A 26,280-nucleotide genomic window follows, 5' to 3' on the forward strand; every position below is an offset into this window, starting at 1 on the left:
CCACATAGTGCTCAGGGCTTCGCAGGCTCCCCCGTGGGCAGGTGCACCGGTGGTGGTCCGTGTCCGGGAGATGTTTTCCAACGGTGGACACTGCCCCATGTACAGGGCCCCTGGTCCCAGGCCACCGCTGCCTCGATACAAACATCTCCGCCGACTTCCTGCCACCGGCCTTGCCTCGCTCTCACCGGCCTGCGGCCACCACCACAGGGCACACGGGCCGGGGCTCAGGGGAGCACACGGGTTGGAAAGAGCCTGGTCCTGTTAGTGTTTAAGATGTCCATTCATTAACAGGATAGGTTCTTGGGGAGCCGTGAGATGCCTGATCTGGAATGTTCTTTATTATCCTTTCTTTTAGGGTCAGAAAAAAAAAGGGCCATTTAGACACATAAAGAAGTTTGATTTCCAACTAACAAACTCTCGGCTGTTTCCTTCTGCAGCCGGTCCCTCGGGCTGGCCCCTCGGCGCTCGCTCAGAGCTGGAGAAGCATCCGGCGTCCCGGTGTCCAGCCGGGCGCTCGCTCTCCCTGGTCTTTCTCCAAACGGTGGCCAGGCCACCTGCTAGGGGTGCGCCAGTTTGCCGTGACCCGATTGGTCACATTCGGGAAATAAGGTCACAAGGTGCGCCACTTCATCCCTGACCTCCTCTCAGGGGTCACTGCCGTGCCTGCTGCCCCTGCCCCCCCACCCCGGCCCCCAAATCCAGTCTTGGGCTCTCACCAGCAGCACTGAGGGGGAGGGGGACGTCACCAGGGAGTTGGGGGACTGCCCCCTCGTAGAAACAGGGGTATGGGAGCGATGTCTTCACCTCAACCTTCCTTCCTCTTCTGATCACACGTTACCGTTAAGATCTGAGAGGTTAACACAAGCCTTGTCCGTATGAGCCAGGAAGGCGGCCTGATGCTGACGCTGCGAAGGGTTCACGGGGCTCCAGGGGTGGTCGTCAGTTGACTCGGAGGGAACACGGTTTCGGGTGTTGGTGCTGCTTAGGTAACAACAGTATTGGGTCACGTCTGCGTAAGGTTCAGCACAAACCAGAACCCCGGATGGTGCCCCGAGGAGCGCACGGTGGCGTGGAGAAGCATGCAGGCCGTCAGTGTGTCTGTGATGAGAGCTGTGGGCAGCACAGGCCGGTGGGGACAGGCTGAGCCCACGCCGACGGGGAAAGACACGAACACCTGGGCAGATCTGTGCCCTTGAGTCTCTACATCTCCAGGATCACGAAACCCCTTTTAGAACTGGCAAGCTTGCCCTGACCGGTTTGGCTCAGTGGATAGAGCGGCAGCCTGCGGACTGAAGGGTCCCAGGTTCGATTCCGGTCAAGGGCATGTACCTTGGTTGCAGGCACATCCCCAGTCGGGGGCGTGCAGGAGGCAGCTGATGGATGTTTCTCTCTCATTGATGTTTCTAACTCTCTATCCCTCTCCCTTCCTCTCTGTAAAAAATCAATAAAATATATATATTAAAAAAAAAAAGAACTGGCAAGCTCGCACCAGCCTCTCCCCTCAGCAAAATGAGATTGTTTCCTGATATCGGCCATGAAACCCTCCTGCGGGGCACGGCTCTCATGGCTCCCATGGCTGCCATTTTCAGGCCACGAGCAGGGACTGCTGCCCCTGAGGCCTCCCGCTTCGGGCCCCAGTCACCGCGGTCTCCCAGTCACTGTCCCCCACAGTGAGGTGCGTTTGGCACTGCCGGGAAAACTCGGCGAAAAACAACCACGGTGTTCCGGACATGCTGTCAGGGGATCTGCTGAAGGTGAAACTCCCCCAGACAGTGGGCACAGACCCCCTCGAGACAACAGTGATCACCAAAATAATTTAAAAACATGACAAAAGACGCCCAAGCTCAGACACCGAGGACTGGAGACAAGCGGGGAGCTGGGTCATGGCTTGTTTCGTACGCTGTACGTGGAGGGTAAACGTCCACCTCGAACCGACACTACGCAGTCCAGAGAAACAACACAGCCGCCAGGAGACGGAGGAGCCGGCTGAATCACACGCGGGGCTCGAATGCTGGGTCTTGTGAGACACGAAGCCTGTGCCCTTTCGAGGAAGCCGCACCCCCTTTCCTCCCCGCCCACCCTCCCTGTCTCCCTTCCTGCGCCCAGTCCTCGGGTCAAGGGTCATGGTTAGAAACAGTTCCTGGTGAGGTGAGGCAGTGGAGGGGTCCTGAGGGCTGGCCAGTTCACGGTGACTGTGCCCAGGGCCCCAAGCCCATCACAATATCACACACTGAAGTTTGTGGGTACCCGTGGCCCGGTCTCCCCGCCATTTGGCTTTCTTCTTCTTCTTCTGGCTCTTTTCTGGAATCTGTTGCCTTTTGAGACAATGAAAGGCAGAAAGTCAACGTCAGTGTGGGCTTTGCTTCTCCCTGTGCCTTCCCTCCCAGGGCCCTGGGTCTGAGGCAGGGAGGCTGGGGATAAGGGTGGGGGTGGGAGTGGCAGAGATGCCGCTGTCCTAGGTGCTGACGGAGGGCAGGGCCTGGACAGTGTCTCATCGCTACTGCTGAGAACTGCTCCACCATGCTGTGGCCACATCGATTTAAATCATACTCTACGTTATGTGTTATATAATGTTCCCCTCTATTTCCATGTTTCCTATTTTAAATAAAATGACAGGTCAGCCGAGCACAAGCTTTATACATGTTTTCTGTTCATAGTTCCTATGTCTAAAACCTCTCCTGGTAACTACAGGTCTGTAACCAAGACTTCGCCACCTCCTGGTGATAGCATATCCTAACTGGAGGCAAAATGCCCACGAGAAAAATAATTTTGAGAGTGCAGAGATGCAGCCTGCAACGTCACAGCTGGAGTGCGCGTGCGTGTGTGTGTCTGTGTGTGTTTCTCTGTGTGTGTGTGTCTGTGTGTCTCTCTCTGTGTGCACACGCATGTGTGTGTGTGTGTGTGCGCGTGTGTGTGTGCATGTGCGCCTGTTTGCTGTGCTGGGGGCTGAGGGTGGCGGCCAGGAAGGACACCGTTAGAGCCCGGTATGTGGTTTCACACCTAACTTGAAGACATTGGAAATGGGAAAGGTGGATGACAGGGAGACCAGCCGGGAGGCTGTGTCAGGCTCCTCAGCACCAGGTGACTGCGGAGGAATGTATGAGAGGCTACTGACTGGGGTTTCTGACAATCCTGTAGACGGACTGCGTGTGGGGTCTGCAAAGGGACACACGCTCAACACTCCCTGAGATTTGAGCCTGGGAGTCAGAATGCTGGGAGTTCGGGTGAAATGTCAAAGGGCAGCTGCTGTGCCGGGGGGACACGGAGGGCAGGATGGAGGGAGCTGCCTCAGGAAGGCCACACTGCAGGACTCAGGGGAACCCCAAGAGGAGCCGGAGCTCAGGCAGCAGGCACCTCCCGTCAGCTAGTGATGCTTCACTCAGAGACAGTGGGGTGAGCAACGGGAGGTGGGAAGAGGGGCGGGTGAAGAAATCTAAAAACAGGCCCAGAAGTGCCCAGCCTCCCCTCAGAGCCGGCCCTCTGGCGCCCACCTTGCCCGGGGGCCCTGTTTGTAGGGCGGGCCCCGTGCTCACCTGATCACTCTGACCAGGTCATGGAAGGCTTTGTCCACGTTGAGAGGCGGGTCCTTGGCACTGGTTTCTATGTAAGGGATCTGGAAGGCAACGCTCCCTCTCGGTGAAAGGGGCACGGAGGCCACATGCCAATGCTCAGGGGCCCTGGGAGCCGATGCTTTCAAAGCCCCGCAGAACCCTGGCCCGACACCCCCAAGTCCCGTGGTGGCTTCTCCCTCTGCAAGTTCCACTGACAGTTTTTCCCATTCCCTCTTGCTCTCCAGCCACAGAGATATTTAATAGCTCCTTAAAAATAGAATTCACGTGACCGTTTTCTATACCGGAAGACTAAAGACTTTCACTTATCAAACTAGAATACGCTCTGATTCTACTCGTTTCCTTCCCGAGTCTATTTCTCTACCCGGGGCACTTCGGCTCCTCTTCCCAGGGCCCAGAGAGGACGCGGGCGGGCAAGCCTAAGGCCAGGCTGCCCCACGGCCAGGACTGCACACCCTCAAACTAAAGAGATCTAAAGCCACGCTCCTGGTCTCCCCACACACTTGCTCCTGGAGCCTCCCCGGCCCAGTGACGGGCACTCAGTTTTCTGAAAGTGACTCCGCCCCACACCGTGCAGCCACCCCAATTCCTCTCCTTCGCTCCCTCCTCACATCCAATCTGTGAACCAACTCTGTTGTCTCTCTTAGAAATACATGCAGAACGCATCCATGCTCGCCACCTTCGTGCGCCCCACTGGCCCACGTCGGCCTGCCCCGGGCTATTGCCGCAGTCCCACCCCGGCCCCCACAGACACTCCCAACACGGCCACCTGAGCGAAGCTGCTCGCCATGAGTCAGACCACCTCGCTCCTCACTCACAACCTGCCAAGGCTTCCCCTCTCGCTCTGAGTGCAAGCCCATAGGCCTTCCACCATCTCTCTGACCTCACGCTGCTACTCACCCCTCCCGCTCCTGCTCCTGCTCCAGCCACACAGGCCTCCTGCTGTCCCTCCTGTTCCTCAAACTCCCGCCTCAGAGCCTCTGCGCCGATGACTCCTCTGCTGGAACCTCTTTCCTGACACCCGCAGGGCTCAGTCCCTCGCCTCCTGTAAGTCCTGGCTGACATGCACCCTCCCAGCAAGGCCTTCCCTGCCACCTATTTGGAAAAGCACCCACTGCACCCCACAGTCCCAACCCTCTTCCCCGATTTACTTTTTCCCCAGCACATGCCACCTTCTGACCCACTCGAACCTGCTGTGTCTGTTTGTCTGCTGTCACCAGAAGGAAAGGACTTGTGTTTCCCGGCCTAGGGGTGCTGAATGAATATGAGCATGAATGCAGAAGGCAGAGACAAGCAGAATGACCTCGCAGTGAGTCCCCTTCCTCTGCTCACAGAGCTGGGCCCCCGGGGCAGAGGGCCCGGGCAGCCTTGCAGACCTCCAGGCAGTCAGGGCAGACTTCTACGTGCCTGGCCAATGAGGCCAGGGCAGGGGCTGTGCCGATGCAGGGAGAGGTGGGAAGAGTCCAGTGGTCCCACCCAGCACCACCCAGCCGGCAAATGGGGTGTCACCGCGGACTAAACACGCATAGCATGTCTGCTGACACTGTGGCCTGGGCGGACCTCAGGGTGAGTCCCTGAGAGCGGGAGATCATCGAATCCACCTCAGTGTGTGGCTGTGAGGCTGCCCCAGCACAGCGCCTGGCAGCTGACCCGAGGAGTCTGAGCGTCATCAGGCAACCGGCCCGAGACAGGGGCAGAGCCTGCCCTCGGCACCGCCCAGCAATGCTCTGCTGAGTCAGGCCCGGGAGGTGCTTGTGCCCGCAGCTTGCAGCCCACTGCGAAGGCACCTGCGCCCCACATGGGGGCCTCTAATGACTGACACGAGGGTGCTTTCTCTCTGGCCCTTGTTCTGTTTCACAAAATATCCCACCCTCGCATGTGCCCGCCAAGCTTCCCCGTGGAACCCAGCCCACTACCAGCGAGGCTCACCTTCCATCCACACAGACCAGGACGGCAGGAGTGACGTTTACACATCCCCTGGCACCCCCAGCACACACACACGCGCACACACGCACATGCACACGCACACGCACACACGCACGCGCGCACACGCACACGCACGCACACACACACACGCACACACACGCACACACGCACACGCGCACGCACACACACGCACACGCACACACACGCACACGCACGCACACGCACGCACACGCACGCGCACGCACGCGCACGCACGCACACGCACACATGCACACACACATGCACACACGCGCACACGCACGCACACGCACACACGCACGCACACACGCACACGCACACACACGCACGCACACGCGCACACACGCACATGCACACGCACGCACGCGCACGCGCACGCACGCGCGCACGCGCACACGCACACACACGCACACGCACACGCACACGCACACGCACACGCACACGCAACTTACGTTGTGTTTGGTCGCCATTTCTTTTCCTTGCTCCCTGGTGATTTTCCTCAAATGCATCAAGTCGACCTTGTTGGCCACGAGGATCATCGGGAACGACTCCCTGGGAAACAAGGAAGAGCAGCTTTGAGGTCTCGCCGTCCCCACCCCCTGAAGTCAGCGTAGCCACACCTCAGGCCTCACACAGCCCACAGACCTCCGGGAAGGGACAGGGGCCCGGGGGTGCTGCCTGCCCTGGTTTGGAGGCTTAGGCCTGTTCCAAGGTGAGCGAGGGGCCCTCCAGGGAACCCCCTGGCTCAGCACTAAGTGAGGACATGGAGGGCCCCCTGGGCCAGGGGCGGGGTTCCCAGACCTGCTTCCTTCCACCTCCGGCCCCCCAGATGCACCCACCGTGCCGGCTGCCGTGGCCGTGGGCAGTGACCCGTGAGGAGCGCCAGGGCCACGCTGTGCCGTGCAGTTGGCACTCAATGAATGGCGGCTGCAGAATCGGGATGGCTCCCAGGAGGAGGCGGGGTCAAGGGCATGTCTGCCTTAGAGACTCCCACTGACACATGTGGCCCAACGCGGTCCACAGTGAGTAAATGCCCGCTCACAGCAGCTGTCAGCGCCGGCTATTTCTACTAAGAAAATCATAATCGGACGGGTGGAAATGGAACTTAATCATATTTCCTTGCACCTCTTTAACAGCTAGAAGGTTGAGTATTTACCCACATCCGAGTCATTTATGTTTTCTCTTTTGAGATTGCTATGGTCAGGGTTTTAACCCACATTTCTCTCTTAGAGGTTTGTGTGTGAATGTGTGTGTGTGTGTGTGTGTGTGTGTGTGTGTGTGTGAGAGAGAGAGAGAGAGAGAGAGAACTGTGTATTCCTTTACCTTGTAAAGTTATTAATATTTTGCCTTTGGAATAGGTGTTAACTGAATTTTGGGAATTTACTGAGATTTGCTCAAAGTTTGCCCTTTTACTTTCTTTCCATTGCCTCTTTAAGATGCAATTAACTGGAAAAAAACAATCAGGCTTAAAACAGACTACAACTTATTTAACTACTCCATATAAGCTAAGGAAAAAAAAAAGCCTTTAATTGGGGGGCTCGCATTCAAATGCAATTTAACCAATTACAATGTAATCCGGAGAAAAAATTCACTTTTCTTTGTAATAAAACATCTATTAAATTGGAACAGTTTGACCCCATAGAAAGAACCAGGGGAGGAGTCGGAGGGAACAAGGTCTGAATTTAGCTCTGCCCCTCGTGCCTCAGCTTTCACCTGAAAATCAGAGAGGGATTCAGACAGACAGACAGACAGACAGACAGGAAGACAGAGGCTGCTGGGAGCCAGGAGCGGGGAGCCCGCCCGCCGTGCCCACCTGTCCTTGACGCGCAGGATGAGCTGGTGGAAGCGGTCCACGTGCTCGAAGCTGGCCTTGTCCGTGACCGAGAAGACGATGAGGAAGCCGTCCCCCGTGCGCATGTACTGCTCCCGCATGGCACTGAACTCCTCCTGCCCGGCCGTGTCCAGAACTGGGGCGGGATGGGCCAGTCAGGGTTGTCACCAGTCCCGCGGGGGCCCCCGCAGCCTGCAGACCCCACGCTGCTGCTGCCCCCTCAGTGGCTCGATCCAAACTGTCCCCACGAGAGCCACACAGGCCCCTGGGCTGGGCTGTGGGGGTCCCGGCAGGGCCTCAGACACCTCAGTGTGAGGCTGTAATTGACTTGCTTATGGCCCCACAGATCCCAACCCATGGTGCTCCCCGGGCCTTGGTTCTTGGTCTACAGAAAGGCCTGTGATCAGCTGGGCTTCCAAGTCCCTCTGGCCCAGACATGGCTCCCCTCTGCGCCCTCCCACAGGGGTTCTTGGGGAGTCATCTGACTCAGCTCCTTTCCTCCTCTGTAAGTGGAAACAGTGCACCTGCTGGCAGTCCCCGGGGTTGGGGGGGGCATCTAGCTTGTTTGTGGATGTGCCCAGGGAGAGCCCGACGGGCCACCTGGGTTAGGAGGCTCCTCAGCCGTGTAGACAGATACCAGGAGGGCCCAGGGGAAGGAGTGGTCCCTCGAGAGCCAGGGCCATTTGCCTCCTAGGATGAGGATGTTAGAGGGGTGCTGGTGGGGGGAGCTGGGAGAACCATCTCAGTAAAGGGTTCCCCCCAACCATCCCCTCTCACTGCCCAAGTCACAAATCTAAGAGGAGACATTTAATCCTGTCCTTGAAGGAGGAACAGAAGTCACGGACATTTAATGTTGCCATATCTGGATTTTTAAATGCAGAAATTGACAAATTCCATAATCATTGTGGGAGAATTGAATGAGCTTCCCTTAGAAATGGACGAGAGACAGAGAGAACACACTTTACACTCAAACAAGAAATAAGTATTTCAAATACACATGAAATCATCACCAAAATTAGCCATATGTTAGACTATAAATAAAAATTTCAACCAATTCCAGAAATCAGAAATCATGTGAGCCATCTTTTGCCTACAATACAATAAGATCATAAGTCAACAGGAACATGGGTATAAAAGAATCTAGCCACTTGAAAGTTTAAAAAGCTATGCCGCTCTCTAACTCTCCAGTTAGAGGGAAAAGCAAATCAGAAGTTACAAACTATTTAGACCTGAACAACAATAAACAGTAATAAAACCTCTGGCGTGAGGCGAAGTGACACGCAGAGAAAAAGGCAGCTTGCAATGCACTTTTGAAAACCAGACTGAAAATTAAGTAAGCATTCAAATCAAGAGGCTAGAGAAGGAAAATAAATAAAACAAACTAAACGTAGAAATTTAGAGAATGGGAGAAAGGAAAAAGTATTGATATCAATAAATTAAAAGCTGATTCTTTGAAATGACCAATTAAAAAAAAAATACCAAAAACCTTTACCAATTCTTATCAGAGAAAAAAATGAGAAGACAAATAAGCATTTGGAATGAGAAAAGGCCTATGACTATGAGTAGAGATATATATTTAATTATGAAAGAAAACTATATGCAGTTTTATAGCAATCAATTTTCAATTCTCAATGAAATGGATGATTTAAGAAAGTATAAATGAGCAAAATTGGTTCTAGAAAATATATTAAACCTGAGTAGGCCAATAATCAGTGATGAAGTTGATGAGATAAAATCTTACCCCACGAATGGCACAAAGCTATTCTTGTAACCTACCAATCGTTCCGGAGCACGGGAAATAGAGGACCTTCCTCACTCAGTGTAAGAGCCCAGCATAATCCTGACACACTGGACGGGGACAGCACATGGGTGTGGTGACTGCCAGGCCCGCCCACTGTCGGGGAGAGAAGCAGCCTGCCTGTGGCACCCTAAGGTGTATCAGCCATCCATTCGTCAATTGTTTGCTAAGTACCTACTCTGTGCCCACCGTTCTGCGCGGTCCTTCGGGTGATTAAAGGCTAACATGCATCTGGCTATCAAACTCCTTAACAGTCCAGTCAGACTGAAGGAAAATCAGAATATGAAACAGAAAGTGAGACATGCTATGGGCGATCTGGGGCGGGGGGGGGGGGGGGGGCGGGGGAGTGGGTCGGTCTCTTCAGCTTAGAAGGATTATGAAAGGTTTCAGCAAGAGGAGACATTTAATCCTGTCCTTGAAGGAAGAATAAAAGTGAGGGACACTTAATCCTGCCCTTGAAGGATGAACAGACTTTGACATGAAAGGATGGGGCTGGGGAACAGTCTTCCAGGCAGAGAAACAGCCTGAGCAAGGGCCTGGGGGCTGGAAAAGGGAGAGCAGTGAGGAGGCTGGGGGGCAGGGTAAAAGGTTTGGGGGGGGAACAGGAGGTAGAAAGAGGAGACAGGGAGACCACAGGCTGAGGTCCTCGGGTCCTAAACGAATGTACTTGAACTCTCTGGGCACTGGGGAGCTACTGAAGGTTCAGAGAAGGGAGAGATATAGTCAGAGATTGGTAGCCAAAGAGGGACAGCCACGGAGGCAGGGAGGCCTCTGAGGAGGTGGAGGAAGGACCTGGGCAGAGGCACCCAATCAGAGGGCTGCTGGACGGGCACTAGGTGGGGGAGGGGGGACGCACAGGGTAGCAGAGGCGGCAGCAGCAACGTTCCATGGCTCGGAAGTATTTCCCCATTTCATCAGCTGGGACAGTAGTGCCGGAGCAGGTTGGCTGGAGAGCAGCTGTGCTCACGTGCAGAGTGTTCACTCCAGCTTAGCAGGACTGTTACAAGGATGAAGTAAGTAATATCTGTGAGCCCTCTGCACTGGGTCTGGCCTTCAGGAAAAGAGTGGTCAGCGGTAACTGCTAACGTTGCTGTGAGGGCAGAAGGAGCAGCAGGGAAAGAGGGCTTGGGAGGCAGATCTGGCCGCAATGTAAGGAGGGGCTCTTTACCAGCAAGCACTGCCCAGGCACCTTGGAGATCAGTGAGCGCCACGTTCCTGGAAGCAATCAAGCAGTGATGGCTGACGGAACCAGGATCAGGGGTGAGGCAGGGCCCTGCGGGGCTGGGCTCATCATCTGAGGACAGCAGCAAAGAGGAGCAGTCGTCCCACATCACTGGCAGCAAGAAAGGGGAGGCTGGGTGGAAGGACCGGCCAGCCCTGCCTGCACCCCTCTCAGCTGGAGCCACGGAGAAGTGTCTATTCTGAGTGGGCCTGAGGGCTGCCGAGCACAGCAGCCACACGTAAACCCCTCGCTCAGAAAAAGCTCCCAAGGAGTGTTCCTTTGGCTCTCCACTGTCCTCCTCCCCTTTCTCTCCCCAGAAAGAATGTGGATTCGAGTGTCTGGGGGGAAAAGCCAGCTCCAGGCCCCTCCGAGAAGACACCAGCACTTGTGTCTGAGGTTTGGGCAGGAGCCAGGGTGGAAGCATCCCAGCTTCCGAGGGTGCAGAAGAGCCAGGGCTTTTGCTCTTTGCAAAGACCGAGCCCCCCTGTGGATATGCGGACAGAGCGGCCGCAGAGCTGGACCCAAGGTGGATGGGTGTCTGAGACTCTGGGCCCACTGCTGTTTTCTGTCGGTGGAAGAAAGATTCAAGGTTCCAGAGGCCGGCTGGGCAGAGGTGGGCCTGGCGGCCATATGAGTGCAAAGGCCCAGAAATACCTGCCCTTATTGTCAGTGGGCAGAGAGTTTGATCAACATCCTACCCTGCAGGCCCGAGACTTGGGCCAGCTGAGGAGGCAGCACAACAAGATGGGGGGGGGTAGAGCGGGGGGTGCATGGCAGAGTCAAGAGCCCCTAGGCCCAGCTCTGCCTCTAGCTAGGTCTGACCCTGCGCAAGTCCCTTCTCCATCGCCTCCGCCTCTGCCTCCTCCTCATGCTTTCGCTTTTGCTCTTTCTGAGTTTGGAAGAAGAGAAACCCCAGAGCTCAGAGCACTTGGAAGGCATCCCAGGCTTAGCACCCCCATGGCGTGGTCTCCTTTGAGTCCTGTGGTACAGAAACCTGTTTATATGCCTTTAATTCAGTATGTCCCAAAGTATATACTCGAATGGGTGATGTATGAGATAATTGTAGAAAGTTCCTAAATGTTTTTGATTTTAATAGAGATTATTTTCAGTTAGATATATTTATTTTACTGTGTGTTAGAAATAATACAGCTAGCACATCAAGCCTGTGACTGTACATATATTGTTTAGAATTCATGCATGCATTCATTCATTCATTCACTCCACATTTCCTGAGGATTTACTAGGAGCCAAGCAGTATTCTAAATGCTGAGGATATAACAGTAGATAAAATAAATTCCCTGCTTCCATAATTTTACATTTTACTGGGGAATGATAAAAACTGAAACAAATAAATAAATGTATTAAATATATGCTCAATTGTAAAAGGTAGCATAAGAAAAAAGAGTCGGGCAAGGGACAGAAATGACAGGGGCAGGGTGGGTACCGAAGTGACATTTGAGCAGAGACCTAAGTAAAGTAACAATGCATTTCTGCAGCAAGAGTGTTCTGAGCAGAGAGAACACCAAATGCGAAGTCGCTGAGGTGGGAACATGTGTGGTACCATCAGGCACCTGATGGAATTGTCCAGTGTTCCAGGGCTGCAGACAGGCTGATGAGGGATGATGTTTTGTAAAATTCAGATACGATTCAATAGCATAATATTCATCCTTTAAAATATAATAGAATCAGGGGCATAGAAAGGGAGTGGACTGACTATTCTGGGGGTGGGGGGGAGGGGTGTGGGGGGTGCGGGAAGAGACTAAACAAAAATCATACACCTATGGATGAGGACAGTAGGGGTGGGGGGTAAGGGCAGTGGGTGGGGTGGGAACCAGGTGGAGGGGAGCTATGGGGGGAAAAAAGAGGAACAACTGTAATAATCTGAACAATAAAGATTTAATTTAAAAAAATGTTTTTCACTTAAAATTTCAATGTAAAATTCAGTGATTTTTAGTACACACAAAGTTGTGTGTTGGTTCTGGCCAAGATGGAGTAATAGGGACAAGATTTACCTTCTCACCTCAAACAACCAAAAGAAAAAAAGAGAAAAAAACACAGACAAAAATATATAAAACAATGGTTTTCAAGACACTGGACATCAGGCAACAAAGGGTGGTGACCTTGAGAGAAGAGATAGAAGAGAGGGAGGGCACCTATGAATGCCAGCTTACTGCCTTGAGAGAATTTCCAGGCCACAGTGCAGGGAGGAGGACCCAGAGTTAAAAGAAAGTCATTTTACAATAATAAAAGGGTCAGTTCATCGGAGGATGTGTCAGTCTCAAACACCTATGCACTTAATAATAGAGTGTCCAAATACATGCAGCAGAAACTAATAGGAAAAATAGGCAAATTCACAATTGCCCTCTGAAATTCAACATCCCTCTTTCAATAATTGACAGCACAAATTGACAGAAAACCAATAAGGATATAGAAAACTTTGACAACACCATCAACCAACTTGATCTAATTGACACTGATAGAATACTTCATCCAATAACAGCAGAAGATGTGTTCTTTTCATGTGCACATGGAACATTTACCAAGACAGACCATATCCTGGGCCATAAACAAACCTCAATATGTTTTAAAGAATTCAACTGATATACTGTTTATTCTCTGACACAATGAAATTAAAACAGAAACCAATGACAGAAAGATCTCTGGAAAATTCCTAAATACTTGAGAACTAAATAATATATTTCTAAGTAGCCAATGGGTCAATGAAGAAATCAAAGGGGAAATTAGAAAGTATTGAACTGAATGAAAAGAAAAGCATAACTTATTAAATTTTGTGGGATGCAGCTAAACGCGTAGTTAGGGGAGATTTATAGCACCAAATGAATACCTACGGAAAAAACAAATGTTCAAATCTATGACATCAGCTCCTATTTTAAGAAATTAGAAAAAGAGAGCAAATGAAATCCAAAGTAGGCAGACAAAAAGAAATAATACAGATGAGAGTGGAAATCAGTGAAGCCAAATGGGAAAAATCAATGGACTAAAAAAATGGTTCTTTGAGAAAATCAATGATATTGACATATCTCTAGCCAGCATGATCAGGAAAAAAAAAAGAAAAGATGCAAACTACCAATATCAGGAATGAGAGAGATAACAACACTAGAGATTCTACAGATACTAAAAGGACAATAAAAGAATATTATGAACAACCTTATGCCAATAAGTTCGATAACTTTGATGAACTAAAAAATTTTGAGACACAAACTACCAAAGCTCACTGAAAAAAAAAAAAAGATTACCTAAATAGCCCTATTAAAAAATTGAATTTGTAGTTTAAAATCTTCATAAAAAGAAAACCTCAGGCCCAGATGTCTTCTTAGGTGAATTCTACTAAACATTAAATAATATCAATTTTATTCAGACTCTTCCAGAAAATTGAAGAGGGCATGCTTCCCCATTCACTCGATAAATTCAACATTATTCAACATTACAAGAAACCTACAGACCAAGATCTCTCAAGAACATAGATGCAAAAATTCTAACCAAAATTTAGCAAATCAAAGCCAAGAATATATAAAAAGACAATTCATCATGACCAAGTAAAGTTTATCCCAGGGATGCAATGTCGGTTCAATGTTAGAAAAACCAATGTTAATTTGTCATGTTAACAAACTAAAAAAGAAAAATCATGATTGTCTCAGTAGACACAGAAAAAAACATTTGATGAAATCCAACATCCACTCCCGATAAAAACTCTCAGCAAACCAGGAATAGGAAAGAACTTCCTCAACCTGATAAAGGGCATCTATTAAAAACCTACAGCTAACGTCAAACTTAATGCAGAGAGCGAACGCTTTCTCTTTAAGATCAAGAGCAAGACAAGCATGTCTTTAGTCAGTGAAATAGGCAAGAAAAAAGAAATAAAAGCCAGCCAGATTGGAAAGAAGTAAAACTATCTCTACTCATAGACATGATCATCTATGCAGAAAATCCAATGGAATACAAAACAACAACAACAACAAAAAACCTAGAATAAGTGAATTTAACAAGGTTGCAGGTTACCAGATTAATATACAAAGTTCTATAGTATTTCTATATACTAGCAACAAATTATTGAAAACTAAAATTAAAAAAACCCAAATATCATTTATAACACAGATGTTGTATAAATCTGACAAAATATGTAAAAGACCCAGGCACTCAAAACTACAAAACAACTAACGAGAGACTTAAAGACTTAAATAAATGGAGAGGATTCTGTGCTCATGGGCTGGGAATTCAACATTGTTATGATGTTAATTCTCCCAACTTGATCTATATATTCAATACAATCCCAATCAAAATCTAGAGTTTTAGAATTTAACTGACTCTAAAATTCATATGGAAATGCAAAGGTCCTAGACTAGCCAAAACAATTTTGAAAAAGAACGAAGTTGGAGATTTAACAGTACCTGACATCAAGACGCATTATGTTCAAGCTACAGTGTTCAAGACAGTGTGGTACTGGTTTTAAAACAGACATACAGATTAAAGACATAAAACAGATAAACAATTCTCACCACAGGCACAAGAGACAATTCAGTCCGGAAAGGACAGTCTTTCAACAAACAGTGCTGGAGCCATTGCCTACTCATATACAAAAAACGAGCTTTGCTCCATGCTTCGTACCATACACAAATGTTAACTCAGGGGAGATGATAAACCTAAAACCGTGAACCTTCTAGAAGAAAATAATGGGAAAAACTTTTGTGACCTTGGGTTAGATGACGACTTCTTAGAACATCAAAAGCACGGTCCATAAAAGAACAAACTAATAAATGGAACTTCGGGACATTTTAACAATCTGGTCTTTGACAGACACTGTTAAGAGAATGAAAAACAAGCCACAGGCTGGGAGAATGTATTTGCAGATCGCACATCTGGCAGAGGACTTAGATCCCAGTGGTTTTCAAAGCTCCCCTCCTACAATGACAGTCCCTTTGTTTAAGGGAGAGACTCGGAGAATGAAGTCACAATCGGGGGAATCTAGAACAGTGGCTCTCTGAATTGAGCATTACCTGGAGCGCTTGTTAAGGCACAGACTGCTGGGCCTCATGCTCAGAATTCCTGAATCAGTAGGACTTGGGGGATTTCAGTTTTGACAAGTTTCCTGGTGACGCTGCTGCTGCAGGCCTGGCTACCACACTTTGGGAACTGCTAATCTAGACCAATTTAGGCTCAACTAGCAACACAATGTCAGATGCAAGTTTTTCCCCTCCAAAGGACATTTACCCACTAAACTGTGTTTAACTGAGAAATTGATTTTCCACTTTTTTATTAGCTAGAGACATCTGTAACTGTTAATCAGAGCTTCTGATCAGCAAAGAAATAACCAACATGACATCACTGAGTTGGCATGAGTCTCGCCCTGCCTCTTTGTTGAATACACATTTTGGTTTCCACAAAGCTGTTCAGAATTCACCCTGGAAACCATACATGGCCTTGGACCAACTGCCTCATAATACCAACTGTTCCCTAATGCCAACCAGAAGAAAACCATCGTGCCCCACTGTAGCCTGTCAACTTTCCCTGACCCTTTGCCTCTAACCCCCAGTCCCCTGCAGGGCTGCCAGCCAGGTCTCACCATCCAAGATGGCCCACTGATTGTCGATCTCTGTGTGTTTCAGGTAGGAGTCTTCGATGGTGGGGTCGTAGTCAGGCACAAAGATCTTCTGGAAGAACTGGATGGTGAGGGCACTCTTGCCCACGCCCCCATCCCCCACCACCACCAGCTTGTAGGTGGGGAGGTTGTCACTGGGGACGGCGCTGGTTGCCATGTTTCCTGTGGGTCAGACCTGGGGAAGCAAGACATGAGGAGTGAGGCAGGGACCTTCTCCTCTCTGACTTAAGGGGAAATGGTCACGGGTTTTCTTGCCTTTTTATGGAGTAATAAACACTCCCGATTTTAGAAAGTTTTGAAAATGAAAAAAAGCACATGAATATCAAAATGTCACCCCTGATCCCACCACCCAGAGACAGTCACTGTTAGAATGATTGATTCAATCATTTACTGAACCCCAACCCTGTGCCAGGACTGGCCTCGGGAACACCGTACTACTAGATGCCACATGGTCTCTAATAAGGACAGCCAAAAGCCATGTCAAAGAAGCTTTCCCACCACTAAACTCTGCCCTGTGCCTACCTGTGCAGGTAAACGTGAGGTTGTGGTCTGAGCAGGGACAGCATGGAGGTTCACCTTTCCCATCAACTCTGACCCACTGGATGAAGAGTTGGGAAGGATTGGAGACCATCTTTGCGTAAAGGAAAGAAGGCCCCAATAGCGTAGCACACCTGAGCTCAGTCAGGGTCTCAGGGGCCTCTTCCAACTCTCCCAATTCTGTGATCCTGCCTCCTTCCCCTCCGCCGGCTTAACTGTTATTATGCACAGAGTCGTGCTAGAATCTCACGGCATCTGGTCAACCCGCTCCAGTTGGGGGAAAGGAAGGGGAGGAGCAGGGCTCAGTTTTGTTTGGATGATGTTGAGTCCAGCTAAGGCAACGGTTCTCCACCAGGGGCAATTCTCCCCTCCATCCCGGGATGTTGCAATGTCTGGAGATATTTTTGGTTGTCAAAACCAAGTGGGTGCTACTGGCATCTAGTCAGCAGAGGCCAGGAATGCTGCTGAACATCTTACAATGCACAGGACAGCGCCACCAACTCCCCCCCCCCCGCGCCCCCCCCCCCCGCCCCACCATGACAAAGAATTGTCCATCCTAAAGCATCAGAAGTGCCAACACCGAGAAACCTTGAATTAAGGTGCCTAGGAGGGAGCTGGAAATATGGGGCTAGGATGCAAAAGATTAATTGGGCCTGAACAGATGAGGCCTGATTGTGAAGAGGCAACAGCAGAGAAGTAGAGTGGCCTCTGGAAATGGTGTCACAAAGTGACAAGGAGAGGCAGGCAGGGAGCATGGAAGGAGCACTCAAATAGGAGGGATGCCAGGACCTGTTATAACAATGGAAGCCCACAGTCTCCAGTAGCAGGAGGTTGACAGCCCAAACGTTACGCACCATTGGGAGTGAGGGAGAGTCACCTAAAGAACAATTTGAGGGTTGCTGCCAGGGACCTAAGCTGCTAACTGCGGGCCCAGCCAGGGAGATGCAATACCACCTCCTGGTGGGCATTCCTGGGCAGCATGACAGCGGGCCCTGAGCTGAGGGGGGAGAAGGCTTGAGTCTACCTCAGTGTACCAAGCAAGTTGGGGAAGGTGCAGTGTATGTGTGACTGGGAAATTTAAGGACTCACAGCAGAGTGTGAGGAGGTAGTTGCCTGGGGGAAGGGGAAGGGCCCCAAACTGGGTGTCCTGTGTGCATTGCTGCTGTCTGGGAAGGCCACTACCTCTCTTGAGCGATGGTTTCTTACGTATTGGATGAAAGGACTGGCTTTTACAGTTATTTTCAACTCCAGAAGAGTCCTCAAGTCTAGATCTCAACAGAAAGGGTGTTAGATACAAATGTGGGTTATGTGGCCACACTGATTTGCATGGGGCTACAGGCGAGAGTCATTGCATAATCTCCTGCAGTTACTGAAGCTTGATGTTGACATTTAGGATTTCCCTGCAGTGTGGGGAAGTAAGGGTGAAAGTGCAAATCTGTCCACGCTGGTCTGAGACTGCACTTGCATCAATATAGCAGCATCTCAGATGGACATGCCCTCTCTTGTAGCTGTACCAACATGTGAAAACTAATTCTAAGGAGATATGCAGACAAGTGTACAATCTGTTAAGAGTCAGGAAAGAAATGAAAAGAACTTAAATGTTGGGAGGGGTCGGCTAAAGAAAAAGTTACCCACACAATGGAACACTATGCGGCCATTAAAAGAAGATGGTATTCAGCCCTGGCCGATGTGGCTAAGTTGGTTGAGCGTCACCCCAAGTACTGAGAGGTCACTGGGCCAGTGCCTGGTCAGGGCACAAGCCAGGGTTGCAGGCTCAATCCCCAGCGGGGGAGGTGTGCAGGAGGCAGCCAAGTGATGTTCTCTCCCAACAATGCTTCTCTCTTCCTCTCCCTTCCTCCTCCTCTCTCTCTGAAGTCAATAAAAACATATTTTTTTTAAAAAGGATGATATTCACTTAACTAGAAAAAGTTTATATTATGTATAAAAAAAAACAACAGGCTGCAAAACAGCAAGTACCTATGACTGCACTTCCATAAAGCTACCCATCTGTGAACCTACATGCCTAGATCCAGGCAGAGAGGATTGGCAGGTGGCTGTGTCTAATGCAGATTTCAGGGAACTTTCTCAATCTTCTTTTCTTTAAGAAGCATGTATGATAGTTGTATATTAGAAAAGCTTAAGCATATTAAAATGTTTCCAACAAAATCAAATGTTTAAGCCACTTGAAAACATGTGATTGCCTCTCCTTCGAGTGGGGGATGGAGGGGCCAGGGCCAGCTAAGCCCCCGCATCTTGTGGTCTCCCTACAAAGATGGGGGTAAGTTGAGACTTCAATGAACTATCTCCCACATGACAGAGATGGCGGTCCAAGGGGCCACAGAGGCCTTGGAGGGAGACGGAGATGGGGAGAGGTGGGAGAGAGCCAGCTCCTCACTGCCCCTCCTGGCCGGGGGTGAGTGGTGACGCTGGGCCCGGGTGCGTGTGTTTGTCTGTGAAAGAGGCTGTTTTTAAAGCTCCCTTCCACTCTCTGCTGGCAGCAACATGAACAAGAAATACTAAGTGGGTGGGAAGGTATGGGGAAGGAAAACTGTTTCTCTTGATTTCCTTCTCAAAGTAAAACAAGATTAAAAAAATATGCTGGTAAACATGATAGAGAACATGAACTGAACCTGTGAGTCAGCGCTCAGACCACCCACAACAGACTCACCAGGGACTTGCTAATAATCACCCTCTGCTTGTCCTGCAAGGCTGCAGGCAGGACGCTGCCAGAGGGGGGCCCTTCTTTCACGGTGCCCAGCACTTGGGGGTTGAGTTCCCGAGAGACCACAGGAGGCCAACTCAGGGTTCCATCCCAACTCAGACGCAAAGGAACAGGGCTGGAATGCACAGTTAGCACCAAAATTAGACTGGGACCCTTGTGGTAAAGACCCTTTAGTGCTGCCCACAGCTGATGGGTCAAGCCCGGGCTCCTTTACTAGACACTCAAGGCTGTCACTGGCTGCCATCACCGACCCTCCAGTGGTCGGTACCTGCAGCCTCTCACACTCTCCTCTCTCCCCCGACCAGCTCTGTGTTCTCCCAGGGCATCCTCTGCACACCCCTGTGGCCCCAGAAAGAGCAAAGATCTCTTCACAGGTCAGGCCTGAGCCTGGGAATCGCACTCCCCTGAGAGGCATCACCTCTACCCTGGGTTTGAGACCTGGAGTTCTGGTACAGAGGTCACCACACACCTAAAATCTTCTACGCTTGTATTACGCACAAAAGGGCAGGGGCTGCCTCTGGTCCCTGTCTGTAGCACAAAGCCTGGCATAGCACCAGCATGGAGCAGATGCTCCCTGAAGGAACTGGAAGCTCAGCCCTGGCATTTCTGAACAACCGTCGGACAACCTACTGTCCACAGCACTGGCCTCACCATGCAGAAGGCTAAGGGGCAAGTCTCCCAGCCAGGGGTTGGGATTATCTTCCTTCCTCTACCAAGTCGAACCAATCACACTGATAAGACCTTTCTGGGAGCAGTTGTGAGCCCAGGAAGAAAAGAAGGGGTTGCCAGGGTGGGAGAATGGGTCCAAAAAACTCCCCAGTTCATAAAGGCTCTTGGCTGGATCTTCTCCTAATGGACGTGTTTTTCCAGTCTTCAATCTCCCCCAGATAACCCCTGACTAAATGATGTCTTTGTAAATGGGGAGGGGAGGCAAAACGCCAAAGGGCATGCACTACTCTCCACAAAACAGGCCGGTCTCACGTGGTGCAGAGAAAGATTTTTTAAAAAAATCCTTACCGGAGGACATGTTCATTGATTTTTACAGAGAGGGGGAGGGAGGGAGAGGGGGAGGGAAACATTGATGTGAGAGAGAAGCATCTACCCGTTGCCTACTCCACGGGCCCCAATCAGGGTCAGGGATTGAACCTGCAACCTAGGTACGTGTCCTGCCTGGGAATGGAACCATGATCTTTTGGGGTATGGGCCGACACTCCTACCAACTGAGCCACAGTGGCCAGGGCGAGAAATATTTTTTAAAAGTCACCACAGGATGAAAAATTGGTTGGCGATTAAGGAGCAAACTGCTTATATGCACAGCCTATTCAACTGGAAGGCACCTTGGAGATCACTCTAGAATGTTGGTTCTTGACTTCGAGTCAAGATGGCAGTGTGGGTAAATGTGCTCCTTGAATCTTCCCACAACCACATCAGAATTGCAACTAAACTACAGAACAACCGTCAGAACTGCTTGATATCTCGCTGGATGGAAGCCCTACTACTAGGGAATTAAAGAAGACGCTACCCAGAGACTGGTGGGAGGAGCTGGGACGCGGAATGGGCTGGTCCCACACCCACGTGGGGCAGGTAAAAATCAGGAGGCCTACCTTGGCTCCAGAGGTCCCCCCTGGAGAAGCAAAGGGTCCCAGAGCCACACCAGCGCCCCCAGCCCAGGGTCCCAGTGCTGGGAAGAGCAGTCCCCACAGCTTCTGGCTGTAAAAACCAGTAGGGATTGTGGCCAAGGGACACGGAGGCTGCTGGAGTTCCAGGCATTCCCCTTAAAGGGCCCACACACAAACTTCCTCAGACTCTCTCCCTCTGAGCTCCAGGGCTGCGGCAGCAGCGTGAAAGGAACCAGGGACATGTGGGGAGGAACTGAATTGTCTGGCATCAGGGTGAGAGCGCTGGCGGGGGCGTGGGGGGGGGGTGCTGGCAGCTTTCTGTCAGACAGAAATGCTGGCCGATGCCATTGTTCCTTTTCTGAGACCCCCAAACCCACTGAGCCAGCAACAGAAAATCAACAGTACAGCAGATTAAGTCAAGAATCAAATCAGCGATGTGTAATAGAAGGAAGCAAAAAAAAAAAAAAAAAAAGACCCAATCAGAACAGCAAAATGAAAAAAAAATCCAAAAAAAATGAAGATAGTGTAAGGAACCTCTGGGACAACTTCAAGTATACCAACATCCACATCATGGGAGTGCTGGGAGGAGGAGAGAGAGAGAGCGAGCAAGAAATTAAAAACTTATTTGAAAAAATGACAGAAAACTTCCCTCACCTGGTAAAAAAATATATATATATGGACATATAAATTCAGGGTTTGAGGTGGGAGGGCGTTGAAGGTGGACGTGAGGTTCTCCTTAAAGTTTCCCCACACGATTTTCTGTGCTGGATTCTCTCCTACTGACCAGTTGAAGGACCTTGGGCATGTTCCCCTTCCCAGCCTCAGTTTCTTATCTGTGAGATGGGGTTGGTTAGAGAATCATATTTTGCAGAATTGCCTTAAGCATAAAATTAAAATGCATGAAATGAACCCAGCTCAGAGAAGGAGCTCAAATCTTTGTTCTCTAGCCTAGTTCAGTGTGTGTGGAGGTGTGTGTGTGTGCAAAAGAGAGGGAGGGAGGGAGGGAGAGAGAGAGACTTTCCCATGGTTCCTCTGCTCTGAGGCTCCCCATTCCCAGCCTCCTGCCCCTCCCCCACTAGAAAGCTCTGCTGCCATCGCAGCGCCAGGCAGTCAGATTAAAAGGCGTGTGTGGGAACGTCACCCATCATTTAGAACATTGTTTCCACGGGAAATGGCTCTGAGGTTCCAGGCAGCCCCCTCCACTCAGAAACCAACTTTTGGAACAGCAGCCACTTGGCAGATGAGCGCTGGCTCCCATGGTAACCACCGCTGGAGAGCCGCGCCCAGCCCACGGGCAACCCGAACCTCGCTCTCCTGGAAACTTCTTTCTAAAAGGCAATGCCTCTGCCTCGACGCTCCCGATAATGTGCACATGGAAACAGCTGTTTGTCCTTTGCTCCCTCCTCTCCCCAGAGTCAGCACCAGCTGGCATCACTTGACGTTGTTCCCTGAACGGCAGATTCGCCTCCCCGGGCAGCGTGGAAGCTCCATGAGGACAAGGGCCACGTCTTCTTATTCCCTTGCCGCTCACAGGGCCAGACAGGGTCCAACACGGGGAGGCCCAGGGTCTGTTCAATGACCCCATGCTGCCCCGAAGCAGCCTTCTACACACCCCGTCCTCCCTTGGGCCAAGAAGCAGGGGGTGAGCCTGCTCTTCTGACGGGCAGGCGCACACCCCGAGGAGGTGGGGCTGGGAGACTGGTGACCCCAGGAGAACTTTTTCAACCAGCAATTTCAAGTGTGCTTGGGGGAGGGGATGACCTCCTGGGAGCAGTCCTGGGCAGAGCGCCCCTCGGTCTCTGATATAGATGCCTTGTGTGACCTAAAGCCAGTTTCTTCATTTCCAGGAGCCTCCGTTTCCCCATTTGTAAAACAGGAGAACAGAATGCTCAAGAACGTGTACAGTCCCTGTCTTAAAACAAAAACACACAAAAAAACTGGAGGGCCTCCAGCAAGGGCATATTTGCCCTGATATGCAAAGTCCTGGGTCCTGGTCTCTCTCCAATCTGGTGGACGGCAGTGATCTGAACCACTTACCTGCCCCATCCACGGCCCTAAGAGCACGGGGGCTGCCAGGGGACCCACACTGTGTCAGGTATAATGCCTGGAACAGCAGTGCGCTCCCAGCAGCCTCCCCTCCCACCACCATGGCAGAACTCTGTGGTTAGATCCCCCAATCTGCCCCCTCCTTCCCAGGTTTCCAGTTTCTAGGGCTTCTACAGAGCTTATTTCCCAAAAGGACACCCCAAAACACTGCCCGTTTTTCTAAGTGGGCACGTGAAAGACATGGCTTCAGCTGCAGACACAGTTAAGGGGTCATGGCTTCCTGGCCTCTCCATGCACCTCATCTCCCCAGCCATCGCCATCTCCTAAGCAGCCTCCTGCCGTCCTGGCCAGAACAAGTGGTGCCAGGGGAGGCTACAGAGCAGTCACACGGCGTGGATGCCCGCGGTGGCCTGGCTGGACACCACCGGTCAGGCTGGGAACCATCACACCCACGGCCTTGAGTTCTTTGGGCAATTAGTTGTGTAACATCACAGGACTTCTCTGTGCCTGTCACCGTGATTCACTAACCCGCAGAGTTCATCCTTGTGGCTGCCTCCCTGGCCCTGACTCTAGGACCAGGGACTCTCAGAGCCGGGGCAGTGGCCAGCACAGTCTCTCCCAAGGGTGAGGCCAACTTTATTGAAGGCATAGTTCTTACTGCTTTTGCTTCTCTATTTCTATACTAATTATTTTAAAGATTCTCCCAAACCCCATCAGTTGAACTACGAGTTGTCTAGGGAAATAGGGCTGGACGAGGGGGGCATAGTCACTATTAACAGAGCTCTTGGGAGAGTAAGGGACTTCTATTCACATTGAGCTGAATCAGCCCTGGGAAGCTAATCTCCTCTGTCTGATATCTGGGTGTGCCCACTCAGCGGGATGAGGACACAGTGCGGGGAGTGACCCAACCCACGTGGAGGAAATGGCTCTGAATTCCAAGAGCTGCCCTTCCCCTCTGCACAATTCCCAGAAATGGGCTGCTGATTGGCAGGCTGTGCCTCCCTGGTGTGTGGCCCGGCCAGGGTCCAGGCCCCTGGGTATCCCTGAGGGCTTCACTCTCCCTTCCCCAAGACTTCGCTCCAGCCCTTTGCCTCACACCCTGGCTAACCCAAGCCCAGTCCTGTCACTGCACCACTCAACCCTCACAGGAAGCTGCCAGTGCATTCAGCTCACTTCATTAGTAATACGTAACCACCCACCCAACATTTTCGTGTTATTTTATGCTGTAAAGGACCTTAACATCATTAGATCTAGATGGTGAGTATGTGACATGGGTGCTGCCCCTCCCAGTCCCAGAGCCATGGCAGACATCACTAATCAATCACGGTTCTCTTTCCTGTTCAGTCTTAGAATCCTTTGCATGCAGCACCCTTGGCAGCCAGAACTGGATGACTGGTCCAGAGAGGAAACTTGTTTGCCATCCCAGGTCTAACCCACTACTCATCTGGTCCCCTTCAAAACATCCCACCTAGTTAGTGGCCATCCTGTTCCCTGGGAAGAGCTCAGGACCTTTCAGGGTAGCCTGCCTGATCATCTCTGGAGATAACCTGTAAGGCTCCACTCTCCCCTCCTCAAGACTTAGCTCTGGGCCTTCTGTCTCACACCTTTGCTGACCCAAGCCCAGCACTGTCACTGCACCATTCTGGAGATAACCAGCTCTTCTGCTGATTGACAGATTGTATGACCTAAGTCTTCTGTTAACATATCAGCCCTGCTTTTCTATCCCATCAAATCCAAGCTCCTCTGCCAGGACCACACCTGGACCTGCTGGCAGAAAGAAGACAGGAATCCAGAGATCCAGGCAAAGGGCAGGGCTCCAAGTCATCCAGATGCGGGACACCATGCCCTTGGGCTGACTCACAACCTCCAAGCACCTCGAACTTCCTTATATGACAACTGTTAGCACTCAGGGTCTGATCGCTAGTGTGAGAGTGCCTCCTGGGCAGGGCCTGGAGACTAGCCAGTGAGGACCCAGCACTGAGCCCCAGAGCAGGTGCGCAGAAGCCACCTGGCATAAGAGTGATAACAATGATCGTGTTAAAAACAGTACAAACACTTCATGGAAGTGGTGTGCCTGATGCTGCTGGAAGATTTTACCAAATTCACTCATTTAATTCTCACAACAACCCTATGAGGTGTGACTGACTCTAACTGTCCCCATTTTACAGTTGAAGAAACTGAGGCACAGCAGAGCAGAATAACTTTTCTAAGGTCGACCAGGCAATGCCAGGATCTGAAGCATGGAGTGTGCCTCCAGAGCCCTGGGCAGCCCATCGGACTACTAGGCGTCCTCTGAGGCTGGCAGGGGGTGGGTGGCAGCAGGTCCAGGAGTGTGGGGAAGAGGTCCGCATGGGCCAGGGAGGCAGGGTCACAGTCAGGGAGGCCTCCCAGGCCAGATGGCTGTCCCTGTGGGAGGAGCAGCTGAGGAGGTCAGCGCCCATACCAGTCACTGAAAACAGACACGCCCCTCATCCCTACTGGGAAAAAGTCCACACACAGGACACAGCTGTGGTACTGCCAGGTGGCCTCCTGCGCTGAGGACCAGGGAGGAAGCTGGGGGTATCGGGCAGCTGCCCACATTGTGGGAGCACCAGGTGGCTCTGACACCCTCATTTTCCAGCCCCTGTGTCTGGGACCCTCTCCACCGTGCTGGTCCCTGCCCCAGCCCCAGCCTGTCGCCTTGTGGTCCTGCACACAGGCTTGGGGCTGGCCGCTCACCGGGAGCCCCTCACCCAGGAGCGTGGGCTCTGGACCCAGACAGCCTGCAACCTTAGCCAGCTCTTTACCTCTGAACCTCAGCTGTCTCTTCTGTAAAAGGGGGGACAGTGGCAGCATGTGCCTCGTGGTGGTTGCAAAAGGCGACACATGGATTTGCCTGGCTCAGCATCTGGCCCACAGTGAGGCTCAACAAACAGAACGCTGTCACCCACACCAGCATCCTTCCCAGCGTGTCCCAAGCCCTCTTCCTGGGGAAGCCCTCCCCCGTCCCAGGGTCCTTCCTGAGTTCACGCCTGCAAACTGGCAGGGTCCACAGATGCAGCTCACTTCAGCCCCTCACCACCCCCTCCCCCGTGTGCTCTCACACCACCTGCAGGCTGGGCGCTGCCTTAAGGGAAGCATCCTGGCCCAGCCTGCCACCGCGCCCACAGCAATGCCGCAGGACAGACAGCCCCCAAATGCTGGCGGAGTGATGGGTGAGATGTAGGCTCCTCAAAGACACAGCATTCAGGAGATGCTTGGTCACGGAATAGACTGCGGAAGATACCAAAATACGGGAACTCGGCATTAAATACGGGTCTCTCTCTGGTCTTTAAGTCCAGGAGTGCTCTCCATTGCAAAGCCCAGCCCCTCTCTGGATGCCTCTGTGGAAAGAAA

General features: G+C 51.3%; 1 protein-coding gene across 3 annotated transcripts in view; it reads right to left on the reverse strand.

Annotated features, from left to right (window-relative positions):
• Positions 1-1,800: 1,800 nt before the first annotated feature.
• MRAS (muscle RAS oncogene homolog) overlaps positions 1,801-26,280 on the reverse strand; it is a 39,153-nt gene continuing 14,673 nt past the window's right edge. For all 3 annotated transcript variants that reach the window (XM_081106157.1, XM_081106156.1, XM_081106158.1), the window contains exons 2-6: positions 15,946-16,156; positions 7,327-7,480; positions 5,966-6,065; positions 3,534-3,613; positions 1,801-2,315 (exon numbers count right to left, since the gene is read on the reverse strand). In XM_081106157.1, coding sequence (XP_080962283.1) covers positions 2,216-2,315; positions 3,534-3,613; positions 5,966-6,065; positions 7,327-7,480; positions 15,946-16,138 — 627 coding nt within the window. In that variant the 5' untranslated portion in view covers positions 16,139-16,156 and the 3' untranslated portion in view covers positions 1,801-2,215. The remainder of the gene's footprint in view (positions 2,316-3,533; positions 3,614-5,965; positions 6,066-7,326; positions 7,481-15,945; positions 16,157-26,280) is intronic.

This window comes from Myotis nattereri, assembly GCF_964212035.1.
Source record: "Myotis nattereri genome assembly, chromosome: 14".
Classification (NCBI taxonomy): Eukaryota; Metazoa; Chordata; class Mammalia; order Chiroptera; family Vespertilionidae; genus Myotis; species Myotis nattereri.